This window comes from Centroberyx gerrardi, chromosome 16 (assembly GCF_048128805.1).
Source record: "Centroberyx gerrardi isolate f3 chromosome 16, fCenGer3.hap1.cur.20231027, whole genome shotgun sequence".
NCBI classification, from domain to species: Eukaryota; Metazoa; Chordata; class Actinopteri; order Beryciformes; family Berycidae; genus Centroberyx; species Centroberyx gerrardi.
Window position 1 is genome coordinate 12,559,725 of NC_136012.1, and position 21,809 is coordinate 12,581,533.

Genomic DNA, 21,809 nt, shown 5'->3' on the forward strand with positions numbered 1-21,809 from the left:
AGCATGCCAACCCTATGGCCACATCTGAGCCATCGGACTAACAGCGTCAACTGGCAGGACGCTGAACAGGCATGTGGCCGGGCGGGGAGTCTCTCTCTCTGTCTCTCTCTCTCTCCATCACAGCATGCACATGTACATATGCATATAAACATACAAACAACACATGTACGCACACAAACAGCCAAACAAACAGCCAGTTTAACACATAGATGTACGGACTAATTCCAGTGCTGCGCGTATCAAGACGTCAGAGTGTTAGAAAGGTCACGGACAAACAAAACACAATGTGCTCCTTCATACGTTTCAATGGCCGTGCTTGTTTTTTTTTTTTTTTTTAACCTTGAGATCTTTTCCCTTATCTGCTGTCTTTGCTTCCGTTTGTGTGTGTGTGTGTGTGTGTTCCTTTTAGTCAGTGAGAGATCTCTTTCACTATGGCTGTCACCTCCATGACCGGGCTCATACAACAGGAATAATGACCAACTATTCTGCTCTGTCTCGGCAAACCAAACAAGGTTTACAAAGAAGGAGAGTGACTCGGGAGGTCAAGGCTGAGCGCCGGCTCCCTCTCTCTCTCTCTCTCTCTCTCTCTCTCATAAGCCACACACACACACACACGCACACACAGTTCTTTATGACTTCCACTTTCTTACGTATATCCCTAGTGTGTAGGGTCACCATGGTAACCTTGTGCAGCAAATGGCTAGGATGCTGTGATAGAGGTCTTGACCAAAGTCTATTGATCCACAAGATTCGGTGCCTGTTTCAAAGGAAAAGCTTGTTCTACATTGTTCGTTGAGACTTGAGGTCAATATGAAGAGATCCCTGAAAGCTTCTAGACTGTGTTGATGAATTTATACTCCTGAGATATGCACCGTTTATGGGCTGTGTGTGTGTGTGTGTGTGTGTGTGTGTGTGTGTGTGTTATTTCTGTCCTGTTGTTTGTTCCAATTGCTGCATCTACACCTACATCACTCAGAGATGCTTTAGCACACTGTCTATGTGTGTGTGTGTGTGTGTGTGTGTATGTGTGTGTGTTTATGTGTGTGTGTGTGTTCCATGGGTACTTCCTGTGGTTATGGCTATGCAGCAGAGATGATTCATGACTTTCTGTGTTGTTTGAGAGAGAAAATTCACACTATAAATTTGTCTCTTTCCAACACTCTATGTCTCACTCATAGAAACACACACACACACACACAAACACAAACACATTTACACAGGCACTCTGCCACCGTTACTCTACAGTGTTCCGACTCCCACACAAGTAGACAAAAAATGAGTGCATCTTCTTTTTGGCTTTTTGGGGTAATTGACACAAACACACCAAGAATAACTGAAAATGTACTCATTCTGCATTTCCTGCGACAAGCAGCTCATGATAGTGGTTATAAATATCCTAATCACATAACAATAAGCAACATTTACTCTGTGGTTTCTTATAAATTCATTCATATAAATAAGCAGTTTATATAAGAGATTACTGTCAGAATTCTATCTCTAAATGCTACGCTCTGCTGCGCTTTATCTGAAAACGCTACACCACATTTGTGTCTATAGTACAAAGGATAAAGTCCCTTTTTTTGTGGTCCTGGAAAGGCTGCGTGTTCTGCTGCTCACTGTGTGCTTAGCAGAGGTCATGGCAAACAATAGCCCACGGGAAGTGAGAGCAGCTACAAAGACATGGGAGCTCGCTTGAAATGTAAAAAGAGAGTATATGTGTGTGTGTGTGTGTGTGTGTGTGTGTGTGTGTGTGTGAGCCTACTACATTCAAATCGATTTAGGTTTAGAACATCGTCTGCCTCAGAGCGTTGAAAAACCCTCATTCCACAGTTGGTACAGTAATAATAGCTGCAGTATTAATAGCAGCAGTATCCAGTCTGTTCCTCACCTTATCACGATTACCTATCATGTTATCTTAAAGGGGAAAGTCCGCACAAAGGAAACTTGACACTGTCCACTTACAGTACAGCCGACAATTTTCCTTTTTCAAATGAAGCCACAACTTCCTCATTGTTGATTTTCCACGCCTCTATGTTGCCCTCTCTTTCTCTTTTTTCCGAGCGTCGCGTCACTGGGCTTGTGGTTTTCTCACAACTCGCAGTGCACAGGAAGTGTGTTGCGGCAAAACAGGTCCCTGTCACTGTTTCCACTCCTCACTGGGGACCACAGAGCTAAATTTAACAGCTTCTAACACCAATAACAAGATCACAGGTGCCCAAAATAAACACTTAAACACACACAGAGGTTTAATTTAACTACTCCGAGCTATTTATACCTAACCATGTTAATATACTTATGTCTGGGCTGGGATTAAGTTTACTGTTTGACGCAGTCTGCCACAAAGGAAATAGTCCAAGCCAATTAGTAAGCCTGGGGTGACAGAGGAGCGAGCCAAGTTAGGACAGTCAGCCGCTAAGTCTTATCTGCTCATGATGATCACATGAATGAAGTCTGGTCAGAAAATAGACTGATTGGCACTGGCATGTCAGTCAGTCTGACTCCTGACAGAAAGCCAACACACACTTTTGACGCAGATGCGGTCGTCGATGATCAGTTCATTGGCTTTGCCTCAGCTAAAAATGTGCGCATGACAGATGAAACACAACTGAGTTCTGTTTATATCAGAGAAAACAGATCAAAGTAAGTCATTAAGTAAAGGTCAATCCTCTTCACCAGCGCTCAACCTTAAGGAACTGAAATGTCTGCCACCTCAAGACATTTCCTCTATTTGATCTCACAGGTAAGTGCTAAAATGCCATTGGCTTATTTAATAGCGCATGAGGTTCATATCAGTAAGCTTACTACCACAGACAGAATTTAAGGAGGAAAAAAGCCCTTTGCCATTACTAAGCAGGAAAGCAATAGAGGGCAGGAATGAAAAGAGAGGAAAAAAAAGAAAGAAACAGGGAAAGTACAGGGAGAGAGAGAGAGGCAGTGTGCACTAGAGAGCGAGAGATAAATAGGACTGAAAAAAAGAAGAAAACCAACCAACAAGACAGCAGAGGGAGAGAAAAATGCGAAAGGGAGCAGGGATGAGAGAGAGATCAATCAGAGCGAGAGAGGGGAGACGAGTAAGAGAAGCCGTGTAACGTGGCTGAATGCCTTCAGATCATAGCCGGGAATACATGTGGAAAGGGCCCGCGGTGTCAGTATCAGCCCGGCTATCTGCGGCGTCTCCCCCCTCTGTCTCTTTGTGTCGAGGGTATTGTGAGGCCTCGGCTGAACCCGCCCCTGTCCCGCTGGCAGCGTATGCTCCGTATCAGCGCGGGGCGAGAGGAAGGGGAGCGCGGAACGAGGCCAGCGGACTTGGAGCGCAGCCAGGGCCGGAGTGGGTTTTACTCGGGGTAAAGTTACGACATCGTCACTGTGGCCGGGCCCTGCTAACTCAGCCTGGCTGGGAGCGAGAGAGGCCAGCGGTGGGACGAGCACCCCGGGCGCTGCCGAGTCACACTGTGGGAAATAAGCTCAGCCACACACACACACACACACACTTAAAAACACACGTACACAGTCTGCAACAAATTTTTTGCTTTTTTTAATTGAGGAGAGAGGGATGAACATGGGGTCAGCAGCAGGGTAGAAATAGCTTCGGTCTCTTCTATTATACCCTCTTTTCTGCTTTCTCTCTCTCTTTATTCTCTGTTCCTCCCTCCCACTCATTCCTTTTTTCCTGCTCTGGTTCTCCATCCCTGCCTCCTTCCTTCTCTCACGCCATCCCTGTCCCTTTGCCGCCGCGGTCTATAGATAGGCTGAAGGGAGGTAGATGTGGCGGGGTTTTGGAGAAAGCAGATTAGGTCTTATTGTCAGTAGTAGAAAGTGAGCCAAAGGGCCTGCTATAAATAGGCAGATTTACTCCACCCCACTACTCAGAGCTCGGCAGGAGATCCAGGCTCGGGAGCACATCTTTAAGGCCAGGGTCAGTGTGTTACTATGGCGACACAGCCACGGCAGTATGTGTGTGTCAGGGGGTGGGGGTGGGGGTGTACGTGTACGTGTGTGTGTGTGTGTGTGTGCCTCTCCCTCCCTGCTCTTTGGGTCCTGTTTCTCCAACAGCAGCAGCAGTCAGTCAGTCTCCCAGCCCCTGTAGACAGAGAGCATGTTGGGTAACAGCAGGCTGGAGTTCCCCTGGACTCGCTCCAGACCTCCTCTCCCTTCCCTCCTGCCTCTCTCCCACACTCCTCCCCCCTTCTCCCCTCTCGCCCGCTCTCTCCCCCTTCTCCCCTCTGGCTCTCTCACTGAGGAGTGATACGGCTGTGTGCGTGTGTGTGTGTGTGTGTGTGTGTGGGTGTGTGCGTGTGTGTGTGTGTGTGTGTGTGTGTGTGTGTGTGGATATGCTTGGCTATTTCAAACAGCCCTTACAGTACAACTGCTGGTTTATTTGTCCTGTTCACAGCAGGTCAGCTCCTTTTGACTCTGTTTTCAACACCACCCTTCCTCTAACACACTGGTCTAGGACCATCTTTCCATTAGCCCCTCTAGGCTTGGTCTCCCTATTGTACCATAATACAGCACTGATCTAGAGTCAGTGTCTGCTGCTTAGTTAACATCTCAACACATCTGCTGTGACTCATTTTCTCTGGTTCCTCATTCTCAAAATGAGAAATGAGGACTGCTTTCAAAAACAATTTGGGCCTATTTGTGGCTCAGCCCAAACCCAGTCAGAATATCATCATCAACACAATCATCGTCATCATAGCAACTCATGTTGGGTAATGTGTGATGAAACAGTGTGTGATGTCAGCACAGTATCATCCCTGGGGGATAGTTAAGGTGGGCAGAAGCTTTCAAAAAATCCCCTCAAAGTGATTTACAGTAACTTGTATTGTGAGTATTCAGGTGTAAGGAAGTGCCCTATTTCTTATTTGAGGTGAATCAAGAGTTCCACACTGTACAGGAAAGATGCACAATTACCGTCAGATCGAGATTTGAACCTTTTCTCCAGATCTGTAATGATTTTTCAGCCTCAGACGCTGCGTAGAAGCGGGACAGAATCCGCCAGAGGGGAATTGAAGGATCCCCAAACAGAGCCAGAGGAAGCAGATATGTAATGTGAAAGAATGAGAGATGGGACAATGAGAGATAGAGAGAAAAGCAGGGGGACAAACACGCTAAAGATGTCAACAAGGTAGCGCAATTAGCGGCAGAGAGTTGTGTACGGGAGGCGGGAGGGACAGAGAGAGGGCCGGTTATAGCATGTTTACCTGCACCCACTCCATTCAGAGTTCAAGCTCCACGCCAAGAGGAACAAGCCGCCGCACGCTCTCACCACAACAACACACTACACAGCACCTCACCCTGCCTCGCACCCAGCGCTGACAAAGCACAGCGTCACAGTTTCCAAAGCCTCTCCTTCCACTTTTACATCACACATTGCATGCACACAATAAATGTCAGTGTATTTGTGTGAGCTGACAGATGGCGGCTAATGGTGAATCTCCACACCCACCTGATCTGTTTCATCTCTTTGAAATGACACTGACTTACAGATCATATACATTGTAGGACAGTACACAAGATGTGCGGCCACAAACTAGCATCTCCTCTCCCACTCGTTTCTCAGCATTTTAGTGACGGCAACGTTTCTCATTATCATCCAAATCCCTGAAAAACTATATTGGAATGACTAACAATAACATGAATGAAAAATCCCCCAGAATGAATTGGAATTGAGATAATAAGTAATTGCATAAACAAAGCAAAACAAAACTACTTAGGAAATATGAGAGCTAAAGGGAGCAATAGGGATGTCACAGACTCCTCTAAGTAGGCTAGCGCTAACGTCAGCAACGTCTAGACCAAAAATATTTATATATGTATGATTATAAACTTTCCAAAAAGAACTTTACGGGTGGTGATTCAAGACAATCATGTGAGGGTAAAGCAGGAGATGAGGACGACGTGTTTGTAGCCCCTCTGGTTAAGCAGATAAGTGTCTTAAATTGGATCAGTTTATTTGTCTGGCTGGCCTTAAACAAGACCACATGGTCTGGGACGTCTGAGCCACAGCCACTGACTGAGAACGAAAGACAGACAGCTTCCTCTTTCCACCCATCGGCCACACTCTTTTCTCTCTCTCTCTCTCTCTCTCTCTGTCTTTCTTTCACTCTCTCGCTTTCTCCGACTCAGCCCGGTGATATCACGGAGCACAGGACGTGATGTCACTTCCTGTTTGGTTTTCAAATGGACTGCCAGCGACTACAGAAGTAGCAGCTTGATGACAGCTGCGAGCGGAGCTGGAAACATGCAAATAAACGGGGTCAAAGGTTAGAGCTCGTTGCAAGCCCTCACAGCTGCTTTTTTTTTTAGGCATATTTAACATACTGAGCATTCCTCTCTATTGTATGTGGCTCCCCGAAGCCAGGTAAAAGTGTGTGAGGCTCTACTGGCTCCAAGAAAGCTGTCCTATACACCACAGGTATAAAACTCGCTGTAGGTGAGATTTTTGCATAGAAAAATAACCAAGGCCACAGAGCTGGGGGACAATACTGTATCTTATTTATATATATATATATATATATATATATATATATATCCTGTATAATCTCTTCTGCCAAAAAGAGCAGCAGTGAGAAAACTTCAACTCCTTTTCCTCATCATCTGTCGCTAGTTGAGAGTCTCCTGGTGACAGACAGGCAGGCGCTGTGACACCCAGCCCTGGTAATAGAAGGCAATTATAAGCCCTGGCGAGAGCTGTGGCAATGGGGAAAACTTTTATACAGCCCCCCTCCTGGGGCGCTGACATGCAGACACAGTGAAATTAATTGCTACAAAACATCAGACGAGCTTGACGCACACATGCGCATAGTCAAACTCCTGGAAAGGAGAAGAATGAAACAATACACATCATGCGACGCTGCATTGATGCTCGCGAGGAGGAAGAAGAAGAAAGAAAAGGAAAAAGAAAAGGCAGAAAAGAGAAGCAGGAAAAAAACAAGTGGATCCCTTCCAACAAATCATGTTTTCATCTAAATAAAGAAGCCAAAGACAATAGACTTGGGTACCTTGGAGACCAGGAGGACTATTTCTCCATGGCAACCAGTGTGGTGTGTGACAGTGCCGCAGTGCGAGGGTTTGAACTGCTAAAGCTGTCTGGGAATGCAGAGATAGATGGAGAGAGAGAGAGAGGGAGAGAGAGAGAGACACAGAGAGACTGAAAGAGAGTGAGACCCATGGAGGGCTGTCTGTGTGCTCATAATGAGAACACACTCTGTCACAATCCCACGGCGAGAAAAATGGAAGTTCATGACTTTCCAACTCACATTATTTTCTTTCTTTGACTCTTTGAGTCAATACTGAGAGAAATCCTGTTCCTAACTAAATTATGACACTAAGCCTGTTTATGTTTCCAACAGTGCATATCCCAATATTCTCATATGTAAACATTTCTCTGGTGTTGCTATGGAGCCGTTCCCCTGTTTGGTTGTTAGAAAAAGCAGCACCATGTGGCCTTCGTAGGAGATTTATTTTAATTGTGTGGTGTTTTGTGGCCAAGACAATGTAAGGCTATATGCTGGGTGTGTGCTGTCAGCACACTTGTGGATACATGTATTCGCGTCAGCCCCTGGATGTGATTGTGTGTGTGTAAGAGGGTGTTCAGCGTGCCATGTGCATAGCCTGTTTGGATAGCAAGACAAACACAAACAATGGGACACGTGTTTGTGTGTGTGTCTTTGTAGCTGCTTGTGTGTGTGCTTCTTGAATGGTAGTTGAGAAAGGTACATAAAGGCTGTTTATTTCCTGTACTGCATGGTAAGTAACCCTACTGTTACATCACTGCACTTATGTCCTGTGTGAATATATAAATTAGAATGGATATAATTGAGATTACCTTTCCATAATCTTGATTCTACCAACTGAAAGGATGGAGGGCGCCAAGGAAGGAAGGAAGGAAGGAAGGAAGGAAGGAAGGAAAAGGAGAAATGTTCTGATTCGGGGTTCAGACTGAGGCTATTGGATTACTTTGATGGACTGCACAATACCACAAGTCTCAACACCGTCCTCACCCATTTTTCTCTATCATCATCACTAGACAATCATCAACATGCAGTCTCCTTTGTGTGTCTTTATTTTTTATTTGCACTGTGCTTTATAGAAATTCATTACAGTCTGTCGCCGGCGTAGGCAGAAAAATATTCCCCCTGCTCGGCTGAACTCTCACCCTCCTTTAATGTAAACATTGCTCTCCAGTCACGTTTCTCCCATTAAGGTAAATGCCTGCATTATGTATGAATCTAGTCTCCTTAATCCAGTCCCACCATTAACCTGCACATCATCTTCAAGTCCTCATATGAAGAGAGAGAGAGAGAAGGACACAGAGAGAGGGAGAGAAAGGGAGAGAGAGAGAAACTCTGACCCTGTAAATCTGTAATAGATAATGTAAATGTGAAGCACTCGAGATGTCTGCAGCAAATGATTGACACGCTGAAGTGCTGAACGCTGAACATACAGTTCAGACACATCAATGCCCTCCACTATACTCGGCTAGAATGCAGATATGCTGCCGTAGTTATCGCTGAAGATACTGTATCTTCCAGCCGTGGCAGAGTTTGAGTTTGCAGAATCTCCCGGTGAATCTTCGGTCGAAAGACTCGTATCCACCCAGTGACCCAAAGTGACACCTGGCCCTCGAGCCTCAACTCCTGAAAAACCCATTGTCCCATAAGCCGAATGCTTCTGACAGTTATTCATTTATTCATTCCTCCCTTCTTCCATTCCTCGTTTTTTTGTTTTTTTTGTTGTTGTTTTTTTTTTCTTGGTAGAGTACGATGGATGTAGCAGTTAGTGTTGTTTGTCGTCTTGTCTGTCTGCCTCGTCAGCCGTCATGCCTGTTGACGTGCGGCATTTTGAGGCGAATGATTATTGTATGATTGTAAAAGGGTTCCGGGGCTTTCTGATGGAGACCTGTCTTCTCAGCCCTGTAGGCTATCCCAAGTCGGCAGTCTCCAGCTGGGGGTGAGGAGGGGGTTGAAGGGGAGGAGGGAGAGGGGCTTACCTGAATCAACCTGTCGTACCTGCCCTCAGGCCCACCTGTCAACAACCTAGCAACAGTCGCTTTCTCTTTGACTCTCTCTCTCTCTCTCTCTCTCTCTCTCTCTCTCTCTCTCTCCCTCTGCCTCGGTCTCTTTCTGGCTCTACCTCTCCATCACTTTCTCTGTCTCTGTATTTCTCTATCTCTATCTATCTCTGTCTCTCTCCCTCTCTCTCTCTCTCTCTCTCTCTCTCTCACCCTCTCTACTTCTTCACTCACTTCAGCTCAGACAGTGCAAAACAAATAACTCTCACCTGAGCAGATGTGCCTCTCTGACTGTCATTTTCACTTCAGAGCGAGTTATTGGGAACAGCTTTGGCCATTGGACCCAAGGAGACTATTTGTCTTGGCAACTTCTGATCTAAGTCAAAACTCAAATAAACTCTGGAGAAAAACTCAAAGGTGTGTGTGTGTGTGTGTGGGTGTGTATGTGGGCAAGTGTGCACATAGTTCTGTGTGTGTGTGTGTGTGTGTGTATACCGTGCCTGTTTGTATAATATTGGGTTTAGACAGGTCATCCTTTTCAATAGAGATGGATTGACTTCAGGGTGAGTTTACCAAATGTTCAATAGCCTTGTGTTTTTAGCACTCACTATAAAGAGGAAAAGATAGAAACCAAACTATCTCCCCTTTCTTGCCATTCTCTCAATAAGCGTCAAGGGCCAAGGAGTGAACAAGAGTGATGGCATGACTGTCTGATGCAAAAATAAACCCACGCTACATAAAGCCTCTCTTCCACATAAACAGATGTGGACTGGCAGAGATCCATGTGACTGCGGACTAAATCAAAGTCAAAATCCCTTACAAAAATCTGAAGACTGTAGAATAAAAACAGGTCTGTGAGTCTGGAAGTTTTCTGTCTGCAGTGAACGTACATGAGTCACACCCAGACGCGTTCACTAAAAACAACAAACCAGTCGCTGCTCAGTCTGGCCTGTGAGGCCACATCTCTGTCTGCCTCTCTCTCTCTCTCTCTCTCTCTCTCTCTCTCTCTCTCTCTCTCCCTCCCCACATGAAGACGTCAGTAGCGTGAAGTGGAGTTGGTTCTTGTCATCTCAGCCAATCAGCCAGTAAGGAGCTTTGTCCCGGTGCAGTAAGGCGTAACGGCCAGACAGCTTTGAAGCGGCCTGCTAGGTCAGCTCAAACTTATGATGAACCTGACCAGGACCTGGTCCGGTCCGCCGCCTTTTCTCTGCCGCAAGTGACTGACAGCCAATGAGGCTGGTGAAACATTAAACATGGAACGTGCTAAACTTCTACACAGGGAGGAAGAGAGAAGCTGGAGGTATTGGGTGATAGAAGGCTATTTGAGGGACTAAACCTTATATCTTCAGGCTTTATCTCAGCACCAAGAACACTGTGCCAAGTCTCATCTCACAATCAATAACAGCACACTGGGTGCCCTTATTTATCCAGGCAAGTTAAGTGAGATTTTATTTTTTATTTTATCTCAGGTATGCACCAAGAACACTGTGCCAAGTCTCATCTCACAATCAGTGACAGCACACTGGGTGATCTTATTTATCCAGGCAAGTTAAGTAAGGTTTTATTTTTAGCAATGGCCTGGTCGCTGATCTTTCAGTCGATCTACTAAGCCATATTCTCTCCTCCATACAACAAGCCCCAAACGATGAATAAAAAAAGGACTGTAGTGCTGAACATGCCATACATAGAGCTGACTTTGACATCAGTGCTGCTTACTTGACTGCCTATTACCCACCAGGGGCTTGCCACCCACGGGTTATGGTAGACACAATTCAGGCAAACACCGAAAACTGTTTGTGACAACCTTTAAATGTTACCCGTTGCTGTGCCGTGACTGTGACAGAGGCTGCACGGTCAGGGGAAGCCCCGTCCCTCAGCGCGCTACCGGTGACTCATCGGGAGCCGAAAGGTCGGGGGTCAGATCTTTTGTCACACACATCAAACAAACAGGCCGGGGGCTCGGTGAGTCACCCCTCCGCCGGGACGCGATGGGGTGGGGGGGGTGGGGGTGGGGGGGGCTGGGGAGGCTGGGGGCGGGGCTTGTGCTGCGCTTGGTAATTGTCTCTCTGTCACCTACACCCTTCAAAAGGCAACAACAGGCAAGGCGAGCAGATAGCGCGGCTATACGATGCCATGGCTCTGTTTCCATGTGATACGCTGACACCATTCCTGCTCGCCCAGCCCGGGGGACAATGCAGGGAGGGAAGCCTGCAGTGACTGGGACAAGTGCAAGCAGATTGGTTTTCAGCCCAGGGATGATTCTATGTCATTAGGGCTCAAAGTAAGTAAGTAGTAAAGTTTATTTATATAGTACCTTTCGCAGAGCAAAGTCACAAAGAGTAAAATACTTAAAATAAACAAAAACAGTAAAAAACAATAAGACATAAAAACAAATAAGATATAAAAACACATAGAATTACAGACACAGAGGCTTAATGAAGGTCCAGTCTGAGCAGATGAGTCTTAAGCTGCTTTTTGAAAGTGTCAGCGGAGTCTTAGATCAGATCTTAGTCCAATGTAAGAGCGTTCCACAGTTTAGGAGCCACAATTTCAAAGGCTCGATCACCTTTAGCTTTAGTAGGTCAGATCCCACAATGAAGGAAAACTTGTGATTTTTATCTGCAGTGCTCAGACTACAAGGCCAGCATTCCACAGCAGCATTCCTGGACTCTTCTGAACAGAGCGCAAAAATGTCTTGGCCGCTTGAAGACACGACAGAGAGCAGCAACAGGTGGCGTGCGGTAATCTTCTGCATTGTGTTGTAATGGGCTGTGTTACATTTCAATAAGCAAGCCAAGTGGAGTGCTGGAGACAAGGCGTCCAGTATTTAAACAGACAGAGCCAAGACATTCTGGATATCTTCATCAACAGTGTGTTTTTTCTTTCAGAATCACATTTGATCCATTTGGCTTTTATTACATGTCAATTAGCCCTCCGATTTGCAGCGACCCCTTCACGCTGCCTGTTCCCTCAGTGTTTCCGACAGATTTCATCCTTCTCACGCCAGCTCGTCTTTTCCCAGGCGTATCTCGCTGTGTGTGTGTAAAAGGTCAGACAGCACACTCCTGCTGGCGTCACTTAAAAAGCTGGGAGAAAAATGACATTTATCAAATATCCTCCCATCGTAGTCGCCCCTCCTCTCTCCTCTCTGCCTCCATCACTCTGTGGCTATGGGCTAATATTCCGGCTGTCACTCTGCCCAAGATGATCAGGCCGCCGCTCCTCTCCCATTTAATTACCAACTCTCCCCCAATCTCTGTGTGTAACACCGGCCCCAACACATCCAGGCCACATTTCATTTTCTATTATCTTAAAATCCCACCCCAGCACCTCACCCCACCCCCGTCCCACATGGCAAGATAAAACTGTGATAGCTGCATTCTGTGCTCGCTCCAAAATAATCAGGTCCTCTCTCTCTCTCTCTCTCTGTCATTACATTATCCCTCTCCCTCGCTCCCTCCCCATCTCCTCCACGCCTACCAAATTATGTAACATCCAGGCTTTGGTAACTGCCATCGTCCGCCTTCTAATCTCGCCTGTCGGTCCGGCCCCGTCTGAGCACACCTGTATGCTAATGGGGAGGGATTGCACCATGGGTGGGTGGGGTGAGGGGGTGGAGGGTGAGAGGAGGGGAGGGTGGCATGGTGGGCGGTGGAGGAGCATCTGTCTGCCCTGTCTCCCTGACTGGCTGCCTGGCGTTGGCTGCTGATAAATGCCAGCACAAAGCTTGGTATTTGCTCCCACGTATGGGGGTGTGAGGATTCTCTCTCTCTCTCTCTCTCTCTCTCTCTCTCTCTCTTTCACTCTCACCCTGCCTCCATCTCCTCACTCTCTCTGCGTCTCCCTTTCTTCTCTCTCTCTCTCTCCATTTACATCTTCCATCTCCTCTCCTCCTCCTCTCTGTTTTTTTTTGTCTTCCCCTCTCTACTTCCTCCTCCTCCACCCTTTCTCTATGGCAGATTGAGGCATAATTAAATATTAACCGGCACTCGTGCGGCGTGTGTGTGTGTGTGTGTGTGAGAATGGGGGCGTGGTGACTGCGTAGGTAATGGGAGAGCCTTTCTTGCCGGCTGGCAGAGAGCTGGAGTCTCATCAGGCGAGGACTCCTCTGGCTGGGTTGTGTGGGCAGCAAAGGGGAACACACCGAGTAGAATGAACTGGTTGACCCAAACACACACGCACACACACGCACACACACGCGCAACGGTGCACACATCATATGCATCAACATCCACACACACACACACACAGAGGCTCATTCTCCTTCCCCTGCCCTTACAGCATCTGGCTTCCACCCCCTCCATGCATCACAGTGAAGGGAGGCCCAAACAGCCACTGTGAACTGTTTATCATCTTTATTACTTTATTACTTTTCTGGGAGTTTTCCCTAATCTGATTTTATTACATTGTCATCAGATGATGAGTTCTCTCATCTGCACTCTCCACTCTTTCTTTTTTCTTTGCCACAAATTTATCGACCTTGGTAACTGATGCATGACAGCAGCAATGGATGCAGACAAGAGTTTGGATCCGTCGGTCCCGGCGCCTCGCCACACAGATACAGACACTGTGTGTAACTCACCTCTATCCTGCCCAGTCTCCTGGTCTCTCTCCCCAAACTAATAGCCTACGGGTCAATCCCCCATGACAAACCATGGACCAATTAAGTTTGGGGATGATACAGTCTTGGTCAGCTTAATGGAGAGGGATAGATTCAATGGAACGGCACAAATACATCATCTGGTGTGAGGAGTCACATGGGGTTGTGGATGCATCTAACGCCAGGACTGGCATCCCTCTTGCTAAAAACAAGAAATGTTAACTTAGTTAAGTGGTGAGTGTGTGTGTGTGTGTGAGTGTGTGTGTGTGTGTGTGTGTGTCTGTGTGTGTGTGTGTGTCTGTGTGTGTGTGGGGGGGGGCATTAATGCTGTCATTTTCCTTTGAATATACTACACTGTGGTGCCATGCAACAAATACCCTGTTTAGATATTAAATTATTATAAATGAGCGTAAATTATCATTTATGCCCATTTGAATGTATGAATACACAGCATTGCACATTATCCAGCTGCGCAGACACCCCTTTACACACACACACACACACACACACACCTACCTCTCCAGGCTTATTTGGGCTTTGTTAAGGAGTCTCTGTTTGCTCCAGATCATCCATAATATATGACAGACTTTTGCTATCAGTCTAATGGGGGTAAACAGAGGGATTCGCCCAGGGCTGAATGGGAAACGCCTGGGAGAGAACGCAAACCATCGAGTAAAAACCAAAAACCTATATGCTCACCTTTGTGCCAACTGGAACAACAGCTACTGAGTTCACGTTTTGCTCACGCAGTCTTGTGCACGTGCATGTCTGCTTTGTTTTGTTTTGGAGAGACGGAGGACCCCCCCCCCCCCCCCCCCCCCCCCCTCTCTCTCTCTCTCTCTCTCTCTCTCTCTGTGTGTGTGTGTGTGTGTGTGCGCGCGTCTGTGCGTGTGTATTTTGTTTCACGAGTCCTGTTGAGTCCTTTTTTTCTGATAGATCTCAGTGCGATCATGTTATCATGGCACCAACTGTTACATCACCTGTAGATGGACAGCATGAGATATGCAATGGCAGGAATGAAAACATTTATTTTTGTCCTGGAAGATCTGACATGCAGTCAGAATAGTCTAAATCAAATTAGATTTGATCAGCGGGGGCACTGTCCCCTCTCTCTCTCTCTCTCTCTCTCTCTCTCTCTCTCTCTCTCTCTCTCTCTCTCTCTCTCTCTCTCTCTCTCTCTCTCTCTCTCTCTCTCTCAGGTCTGCTTATACTGTACCCAGCACACGATGTTTACCAATGAGCTTGCTCGCATATAGATCCAGTCAGCAGCAAGGGAAACACATTGATTTCCCGTCAACATCCACCGAGGAGTGCTGGCGCGCCAGCCGAAGCTGGAGCAGCCGGGGGGAACATCGGTATCCCGCAGGCGTCCTGGCAGCTGTGCGCAGCGTTGTTAATGCGGCCCATTAGGCCGCTGAGTGGCAGAGAGATTCCCCGAATATTGAGCCGGGGACACCCCTCAATTAGACGGATCGCCCCGCACCTCGTCAGCATCCGCGGCTATCTGTTCTCATTAATCAATGACAGAGCGGAGAACACCCTGGTAATGCTAAAGATGGAAAGTTAATTTAGAGGAAGTTTGCTGCCAGCCAATGCAGGTTCTACACTATTTGTACAATTAACCCAAGCCTCAAAAATATTCAGAAAGCATGGTAATATTTAAGGCAAATATCAACTTCAATTTAACATTCAATCGGCTAATTAGGTAAGCACATAAATTATCCTCAAGCCTATTACACAAAGTATTTAGGAATGCACTAATGAAAAATTGTTTTTGCAAACCGTTTCTACATAAAATAGAAAGCACAAAGCCTCTTCTTCATGTTCAGTTTTATCTCGTGCTCCTAGGCTATTTAGAGGACATGTGGCAAAAATTAATGTGATGTATAAACATACACAAAAATAGTAAAATGTTGCGTTTGGGGTAAAAAAAAAAAAAAAAAATGGTCCTCATTTGGTACACAAGGCAGAACCGCTCATCCTGTTCTTGCAGAGAAAAATAGTCTAAAATTGTATGATAATCATTAACTAAATGCCTGTACAGCAGCTGGCTTGTTGCACAGATTTTTTTTAATGTTTCAGTTCAGATGTAGCCCGTGTACGGCTGTGCTTCAAAACAGAGGAGCAGGATCCCGCTGCTGACTTTACTTATTGTGAGCGCGCTGGACATGATTTGCGCTCCAGCCTCTCATTCACTGCCAAGCAGCGATCAGGCTGCCTCAGGAAGTCCCAAATAAGGGCAGGGAAATGGAAACCCACCGGAATAGGTCCTTATGTAGTCACGACCTTATAAGGCACGGCGGAGCCGGGCTTTCCGGCAGCGCGCAGCCTGCTGCACAGATGGGAAATCCGAATCAAATCTACGGGGCGACGGGGAGAGCGCGAGAATTATGCTGCTTTCTCACGGAGGTGTTCTACTATGAAGACACATTGATTCGGGACAGAGGAAGAGCGGCTATGTCTTCGCAATTTACTGCGAGAGCTTAATATAAAGTCTCTCCTCTCTGCTTTCCCCCCAGGCCAGCGTCATGTGTCCTCCACTGCAGTGCCTAAATATGGGCTTCCTCCGATCCATATATGGACATCTACGTCACGGCAAGAGGGTATAAAAGGAGCGGGGAAACCTCTGAACAGAGAGAGAGCCCTGAGAGCCCACAAGAGCAACTGTTAGAGCAGAGATAGATAGAAACACAGAGCCATAGAACTCCCTAACTCAGACATTTCACACAAAAAGTAAAAGTGAATTCAAAACAACACTCCATCCAAGAGGGTCAACACCTAATTGGATAAATCATTTAATACATCTTGAGCAAATCAAGATTAATCTATTGATTAATTTTGATTAATCCTAGGGAATGAGTAAAAAGGACACTTTTGATCTTTTTTGAAAAGAAAGAAACAAGACAAGTGGATCTTTACTCATCTCTGAGAAAACAAGAAGACAACTGGAGAAGGAGACACGGCGCGAGGAAGAGAACAGCATCCCCTTCTTCCTCGGCATCAGCAGAAGTGTGCCGGCGCTCCCTGAGCTGGACTAGTGATTCCCTCCACCTGCGAGGCACCACTCTGCCAGCGTGCGCCCAGCCTCCCTGCACTCGTCTCCAGCCGCCGACACAGCCTCAGCCCCTCAGCTCCAGCACCGGCGGAGGATGGCTGCAGCCAAGACCGAGATGATCCTTCCAGCCCTGCAGATCTCAGACCCCCTGAACTTCCCTCACTCCCCCATGGATAACTACCCCAAGCTGGAAGAGATGATGATGCTCAGCTCTGCAGGGACCCCCTTCCTCACCGCCTCCGCACCCGAAGGGGCAGGCTTTGGCTCGGGGGAGCCGGGGGACCAGTACGACCACCTTGCTGGAGGTAAGAGCTGAAGCTTTGCCTCTGGTTCTCTATACTGCATGTTTAGATGAAGTGCAGGATAGATAGAACAGCTGCTGGTCTACACTGAACCAAGATGAGAGTTCATGGCAGAAATAAATAGTTGCATAACTTTGATCATTATTTGTGTTCAGCTGGCTATTATTAATTCAATTTCAACTCAGAGTTTGACCCTCTGAATATGGTTGACAGGATAAGATCTAGATTTTGAAGTCTATGTTAATCTGCTTTGCCATGGTTTTGTGTTTTAAATTAAATGTACCTACATGTACTGAAAGTGGAATTATAGGCTACAAGTAGATTTGAATTTGAGCTGACTGGACACAAAACATTAATACAAAAAATACTGCCAAGCTGATACAAAAACTGGGAAATTAAAAAACATTGGACTGAATACCAATTTGTTGATAGCTCTAAATCCCTGTCTGCTCTCAGAGGACTAAAACACTGCTCAGTCACTGCATACCTCTAGACACTCCTACAGCTCAATTCAAATTGCATTCCTAAAACCAGCTGAACTGCAGTTTCGGTAATCAATTGCCTTAGGCTATGTGATGGGCTTCAAGAACGTGTGTGTGTGTGTGTGTGTGTGTGTGTGTGTGTGTGTGTGCGAGAGAGGAAGAGAGAAAGAATGAGAGAAAGATCGAGAGAGTGAGAGGAGGAGAAATGCATGTAACGAATGGCTAAGCTTGCACAGCAGCTCCTGTCGAGGTCGGAAGAGACAGTTTTGGAGTTGAGGCAGAAAGAGTTTAGTTGGGGGGGGTTTCTCTGCGTGGGCACCTACTGATCTGTGACAGCGGAGAGGGGTGACACACTGTCCACTGCTCTGGCAGGATTCCCCTCTCCCTCCCTCTGGATATTGACAGGTTGATTAATGTCCCCTCTTTCTTTCTGGTCCCTGCAGATACGTTACCTGATATCTCCCTCAACTGCGAGAAGCCAATGGTGGAGCAGACCTACTCCACCCAGAGGCTGCCCCCCATCTCTTACACAGGCCGCTTCACCCTGGAGCCTGCCACCACCTGCAGCAACAGCCTCTGGGCGGAGCCCCTCTTCAGCCTGGTCAGTGGTCTGGTGGGCATCAACCCTCCCCCCAGCTCCGCCTCTTCCTCTGCTGCCTCGCAGACCACCTCGTCCTCCTCTTCCTCTGTCCCTTCCTCCTCCACTTCCTCTTCTACCTCCTCCTCTCAGAGCTCCAGCCTCAGTTGCTCCATTCACCACAGCGAGCCCAACCCCATCTACTCGGCCGCCCCCACCTACCCCAGCCCCAACCCCGACATCTTCCCAGACCAGGGCCAGGCCTTTCCCAGCTCAGCTGGAGCCTCACTGCAGTACCCGCCTCCTGCCTACCCCAACGGCAAGACCTGCAGCACAAGCTTCCCCGTGCCCATGATTCCTGACTATCTCTTCCCTCAGCAGCAGGGAGAGATCAGCCTGGTCCCCCCAGACCAGAAGCCCTTCCAGAGTCAGTCAGGCCAGCCCTCCCTCACTCCTCTGTCCACCATCAAAGCCTTTGCCACCCAGACAGGTTCTCAGGACCTGAAGAGCGTCTACCAGTCTCAGCTGATCAAGCCCAGCCGCATGCGCAAGTACCCCACCCGGCCGAGCAAGACCCCTCCACACGAGAGGCCGTACGCTTGCCCCGTGGAGACCTGCGACCGCCGCTTCTCGCGCTCCGATGAGCTGACGCGCCACATCCGCATCCACACGGGCCAGAAACCCTTCCAGTGCCGCATCTGCATGCGCAACTTCAGCCGCAGCGACCACCTGACAACGCACATCCGCACGCACACCGGTGAGAAGCCCTTCGCCTGCGAGATCTGTGGACGCAAGTTTGCCCGCAGCGATGAGAGGAAGAGGCACACAAAGATCCACCTACGGCAGAAGGACAAGAAAGCGGAGAAGGGAGGGGCGGTGGTGGTGACGGCAGCCCCCGTATCGGCCGCCTCGCCTGCCTCCAGCTACCCCTCGCCCATCACCTCCTACCCCTCCCCGGTCTCTTCGTACCCCTCTCCCGTCACCTCCTGCTACTCCTCTCCGGTCCACACTTCCTACCCTTCTCCCTCCGTCGCCACCACCTACCCATCAGTGTCCATGTCCAGCACCTTTCAGTCCCAGGTCGCCTCCTCCTTCCCCTCCTCTGTCGCCTCCAACATCTACAGCTCCCCCGTCCCCACCCCGCTATCAGAGATGCAGACCACCCTCTCCCCAAGGACAATCGAGATCTGCTAAGGAAGAGCAGAGAGAAAAACACTTTTTTTATTCTCTCCTCACCTCTCCTTCCTTAAGGTTCTTTGAGGGGAAAGAAATCAGCATCAAAAGACTTTGTTTTTCCCCTCCAAAAAGCACTTTTCTGTCTGCTCCCTGTGCAGTGTTCGGTGAATCTTGAGATTTACCTGAAAGAGAGAAAAAAAAACACATGTCAAGGACTGGGCAAAGACAATAGAAGATAAAAAGGGATTTTTTTTCCGTCTCTGTAAAGCAAATGCAGCACTTCAAATGCATAAGGGACTCAAAAGATAGAGAGTAGAAACAGGCATTGACAGGTCTATACTATTACCGTACACAAAAACCTAGAGACAAACGGATAGAAAGAACATTGCCAGCAGTTGTGGTGCTAAGGCACGTTCGCCCTCGCAGGCTCATACAGTACAAAAGACATTGAATGATATACATAAGCTACCGTATATGTATATTGTACATGTGCCATGTTTCGTTTTTATCATTCTTTGGTACCATTGATGTGAAAACTTATTTGCATATTTGCATTGTATTATTTGAAGTGAGCAGGGCCATATTTTCTACATACTTTCTCTATTATGTAGTGATGATGCTGTGATACGTTTTGACATTGTTTGAAAAAAAAAAAGCACTTAAGTATTCAAGCATGAGTAAGAGTGATGTTAGTTTCTGTTTGTAAATATCATCCACTGGTACTATCTCTTTCTCTCTTTCTCACATGTGACATATCGCTCTGTTATATGGAAAAATAGAGAAATGAAAAGAAAAAAAAACTTCATTTAAAAAAACAAAACAAAACAAAACAAGACAAACGTTCCCGTTATTTGGTGCCTTTTGTGAAGCCTTGCTGATGTTGTGACTCGGCTGTGTGCGAGAGAGGATGCACTGCATCTCGCCTTAAGGGTTGAGGGGATATTTTTGTTACAGAATGTAAGTCATACTCAGAGGGAGGAAAAGGGATGAGGTATGAGGGCACCGCTTCATTTCATTAGAATGTAAGCAAAAAAGGAGAAAAATTATAAACTATATTTTTGTAAAACTTAAGTGTAAATATCCACATCTTCAAGAGCTGGAATGTTGAAGTTACCTACTGAGTAGGCATGGGATTCTTTTGTATGTTATATACATGCAGTTCATTATTTTGTGGTTATCTTTATTTTGTATTTGTGTTTGTTAAAACAAGTGACTGTTTCTGGCTTCTAAACACATTGAATACGCTTAACTGCCAATGGGATATTTGGTGTACAAGATATCCTCCCAGAAATGAAATATAAATAAAATATGAATATATATGTATATTTGTTTTCATACTTTCATTATTGACTACCACGTTTCAAATATTTCCATTGGTACTTCAATCTGTTTCACAGAGAAACATCTTCATTGCGTTCCCCTCCCATCCTTCATTTCCTCCTGCACACCCTTCATTCTAATCTTTCATACATGAACATTATATATTCCATAATCTCTTGTGTTAATTGCATGCAATCTATAAGTGGATTTTACCACAGTCCCACATCACAGAGAGGTATCCTTTAATTTGAGGAAAATCTGCACAGTATAATTTTACTCTGCCAATCTCTGTTCTCCAATTTGAACCCTCTATTAATGATAACGCAAACGCATGACTCCCATGCCTACAAACAGTGGAGATGAGGAATTCTTATCAAGATCGAACATGCTCTTGGATATTAAGCTTATCTAAAATTCCATTTCATTTTAGATTTTGTGATACACAGAGGCCGTTAGTGTTGGCTACACAAGCTTACAGAAATTTGATCTTTAGTCAAAATAAATATTTTTTTCCTCTTCTGTATGGTGTCAGTGAAACAGATTTTTTGGAAATGAGGATATTTTAAATATCCGTTTTTGTGAACACTGTGTTTAGACACGTACAGGGTTAATTGCCCACAGTGCAGGTGAAATCCATCACATGATAATTACCTTCTTTTCCACAAACGTGGTCGGCGAGATGCTGTCACCTTGCATTGAATGAGCAATTGCGTACGCAATTGAGCAATATCTGTGTAGGCTAGATCTTATTGTTGCAATGGTGCAACTGAACAAACTGGCCCTGAAGGTTTAACTGTTGTTTCTTTTGGTTTTCATGCGGAGTATAATAACAGCTTATACGCACCATCATTATTCATCTGCTACTGTTCGCTAGGCAAGGAATTCTTGCTACATGTTTGAATATGGAAATAACACAAGTTGGTTTCCAGCCTATGTAGACAAGAGCCCTCCTAAGTTTACTCCCAGAGTTTTGGAGTAATTCTGTGTTGTGAAATACACTAACTAAAATACTCACAAATGCAAACACAGCTAAAATAGAAAGCAGGAAAACAAGTGGAAGAGAGTGATGGAGAGAAAGGAAAATAATTAAGATAATTGGTCTCTTGATCCCAAATTGACTTTCTAAATTGGGTCTGATGAGGTATGTGTGTGTGTGTGTGTGTGCGTGTGTGTGTGTGTGTGTGTGTGTGCGAGCGGATGCACGCACATGTAGGCAGGCATATGTGTGCGAGATACACAGTGTCTGTCTATAGTAAGTCTACCTACTAATGGAGTTGTTTCCTG

At 46.5% G+C, this 21,809-nt stretch overlaps 1 protein-coding gene across 1 annotated transcript; it reads left to right on the plus strand.

Moving 5' to 3' along the window:
- Nucleotides 1-16,260: 16,260 nt before the first annotated feature.
- Nucleotides 16,261-20,528, plus strand: egr1 (early growth response 1). The gene is made up of 2 exons (XM_071909725.2): nt 16,261-16,973; nt 17,896-20,528. Exons 1-2 carry the CDS (start codon nt 16,763-16,765, stop codon nt 19,221-19,223), a joined length of 1,539 nt encoding a protein of 512 aa, XP_071765826.1. The 5' UTR covers nt 16,261-16,762; the 3' UTR covers nt 19,224-20,528.
- Nucleotides 20,529-21,809: the final 1,281 nt, after the last annotated feature.

What these genes read in the sequence shown, in the direction of transcription:
- egr1 (XM_071909725.2), top strand. Translation starts at nt 16,763, where the DNA reads ATGGCTGCAGCCAAGACCGAGATGATCCTTCCAGCCCTGCAGATCTCA. An exon ending in GTACGACCACCTTGCTGGAG is followed by an intron (nt 16,974 to 17,895) that starts GTAAGAGCTGAA and finishes TGGTCCCTGCAG; the next exon opens with ATACGTTACCTGATATCTCC.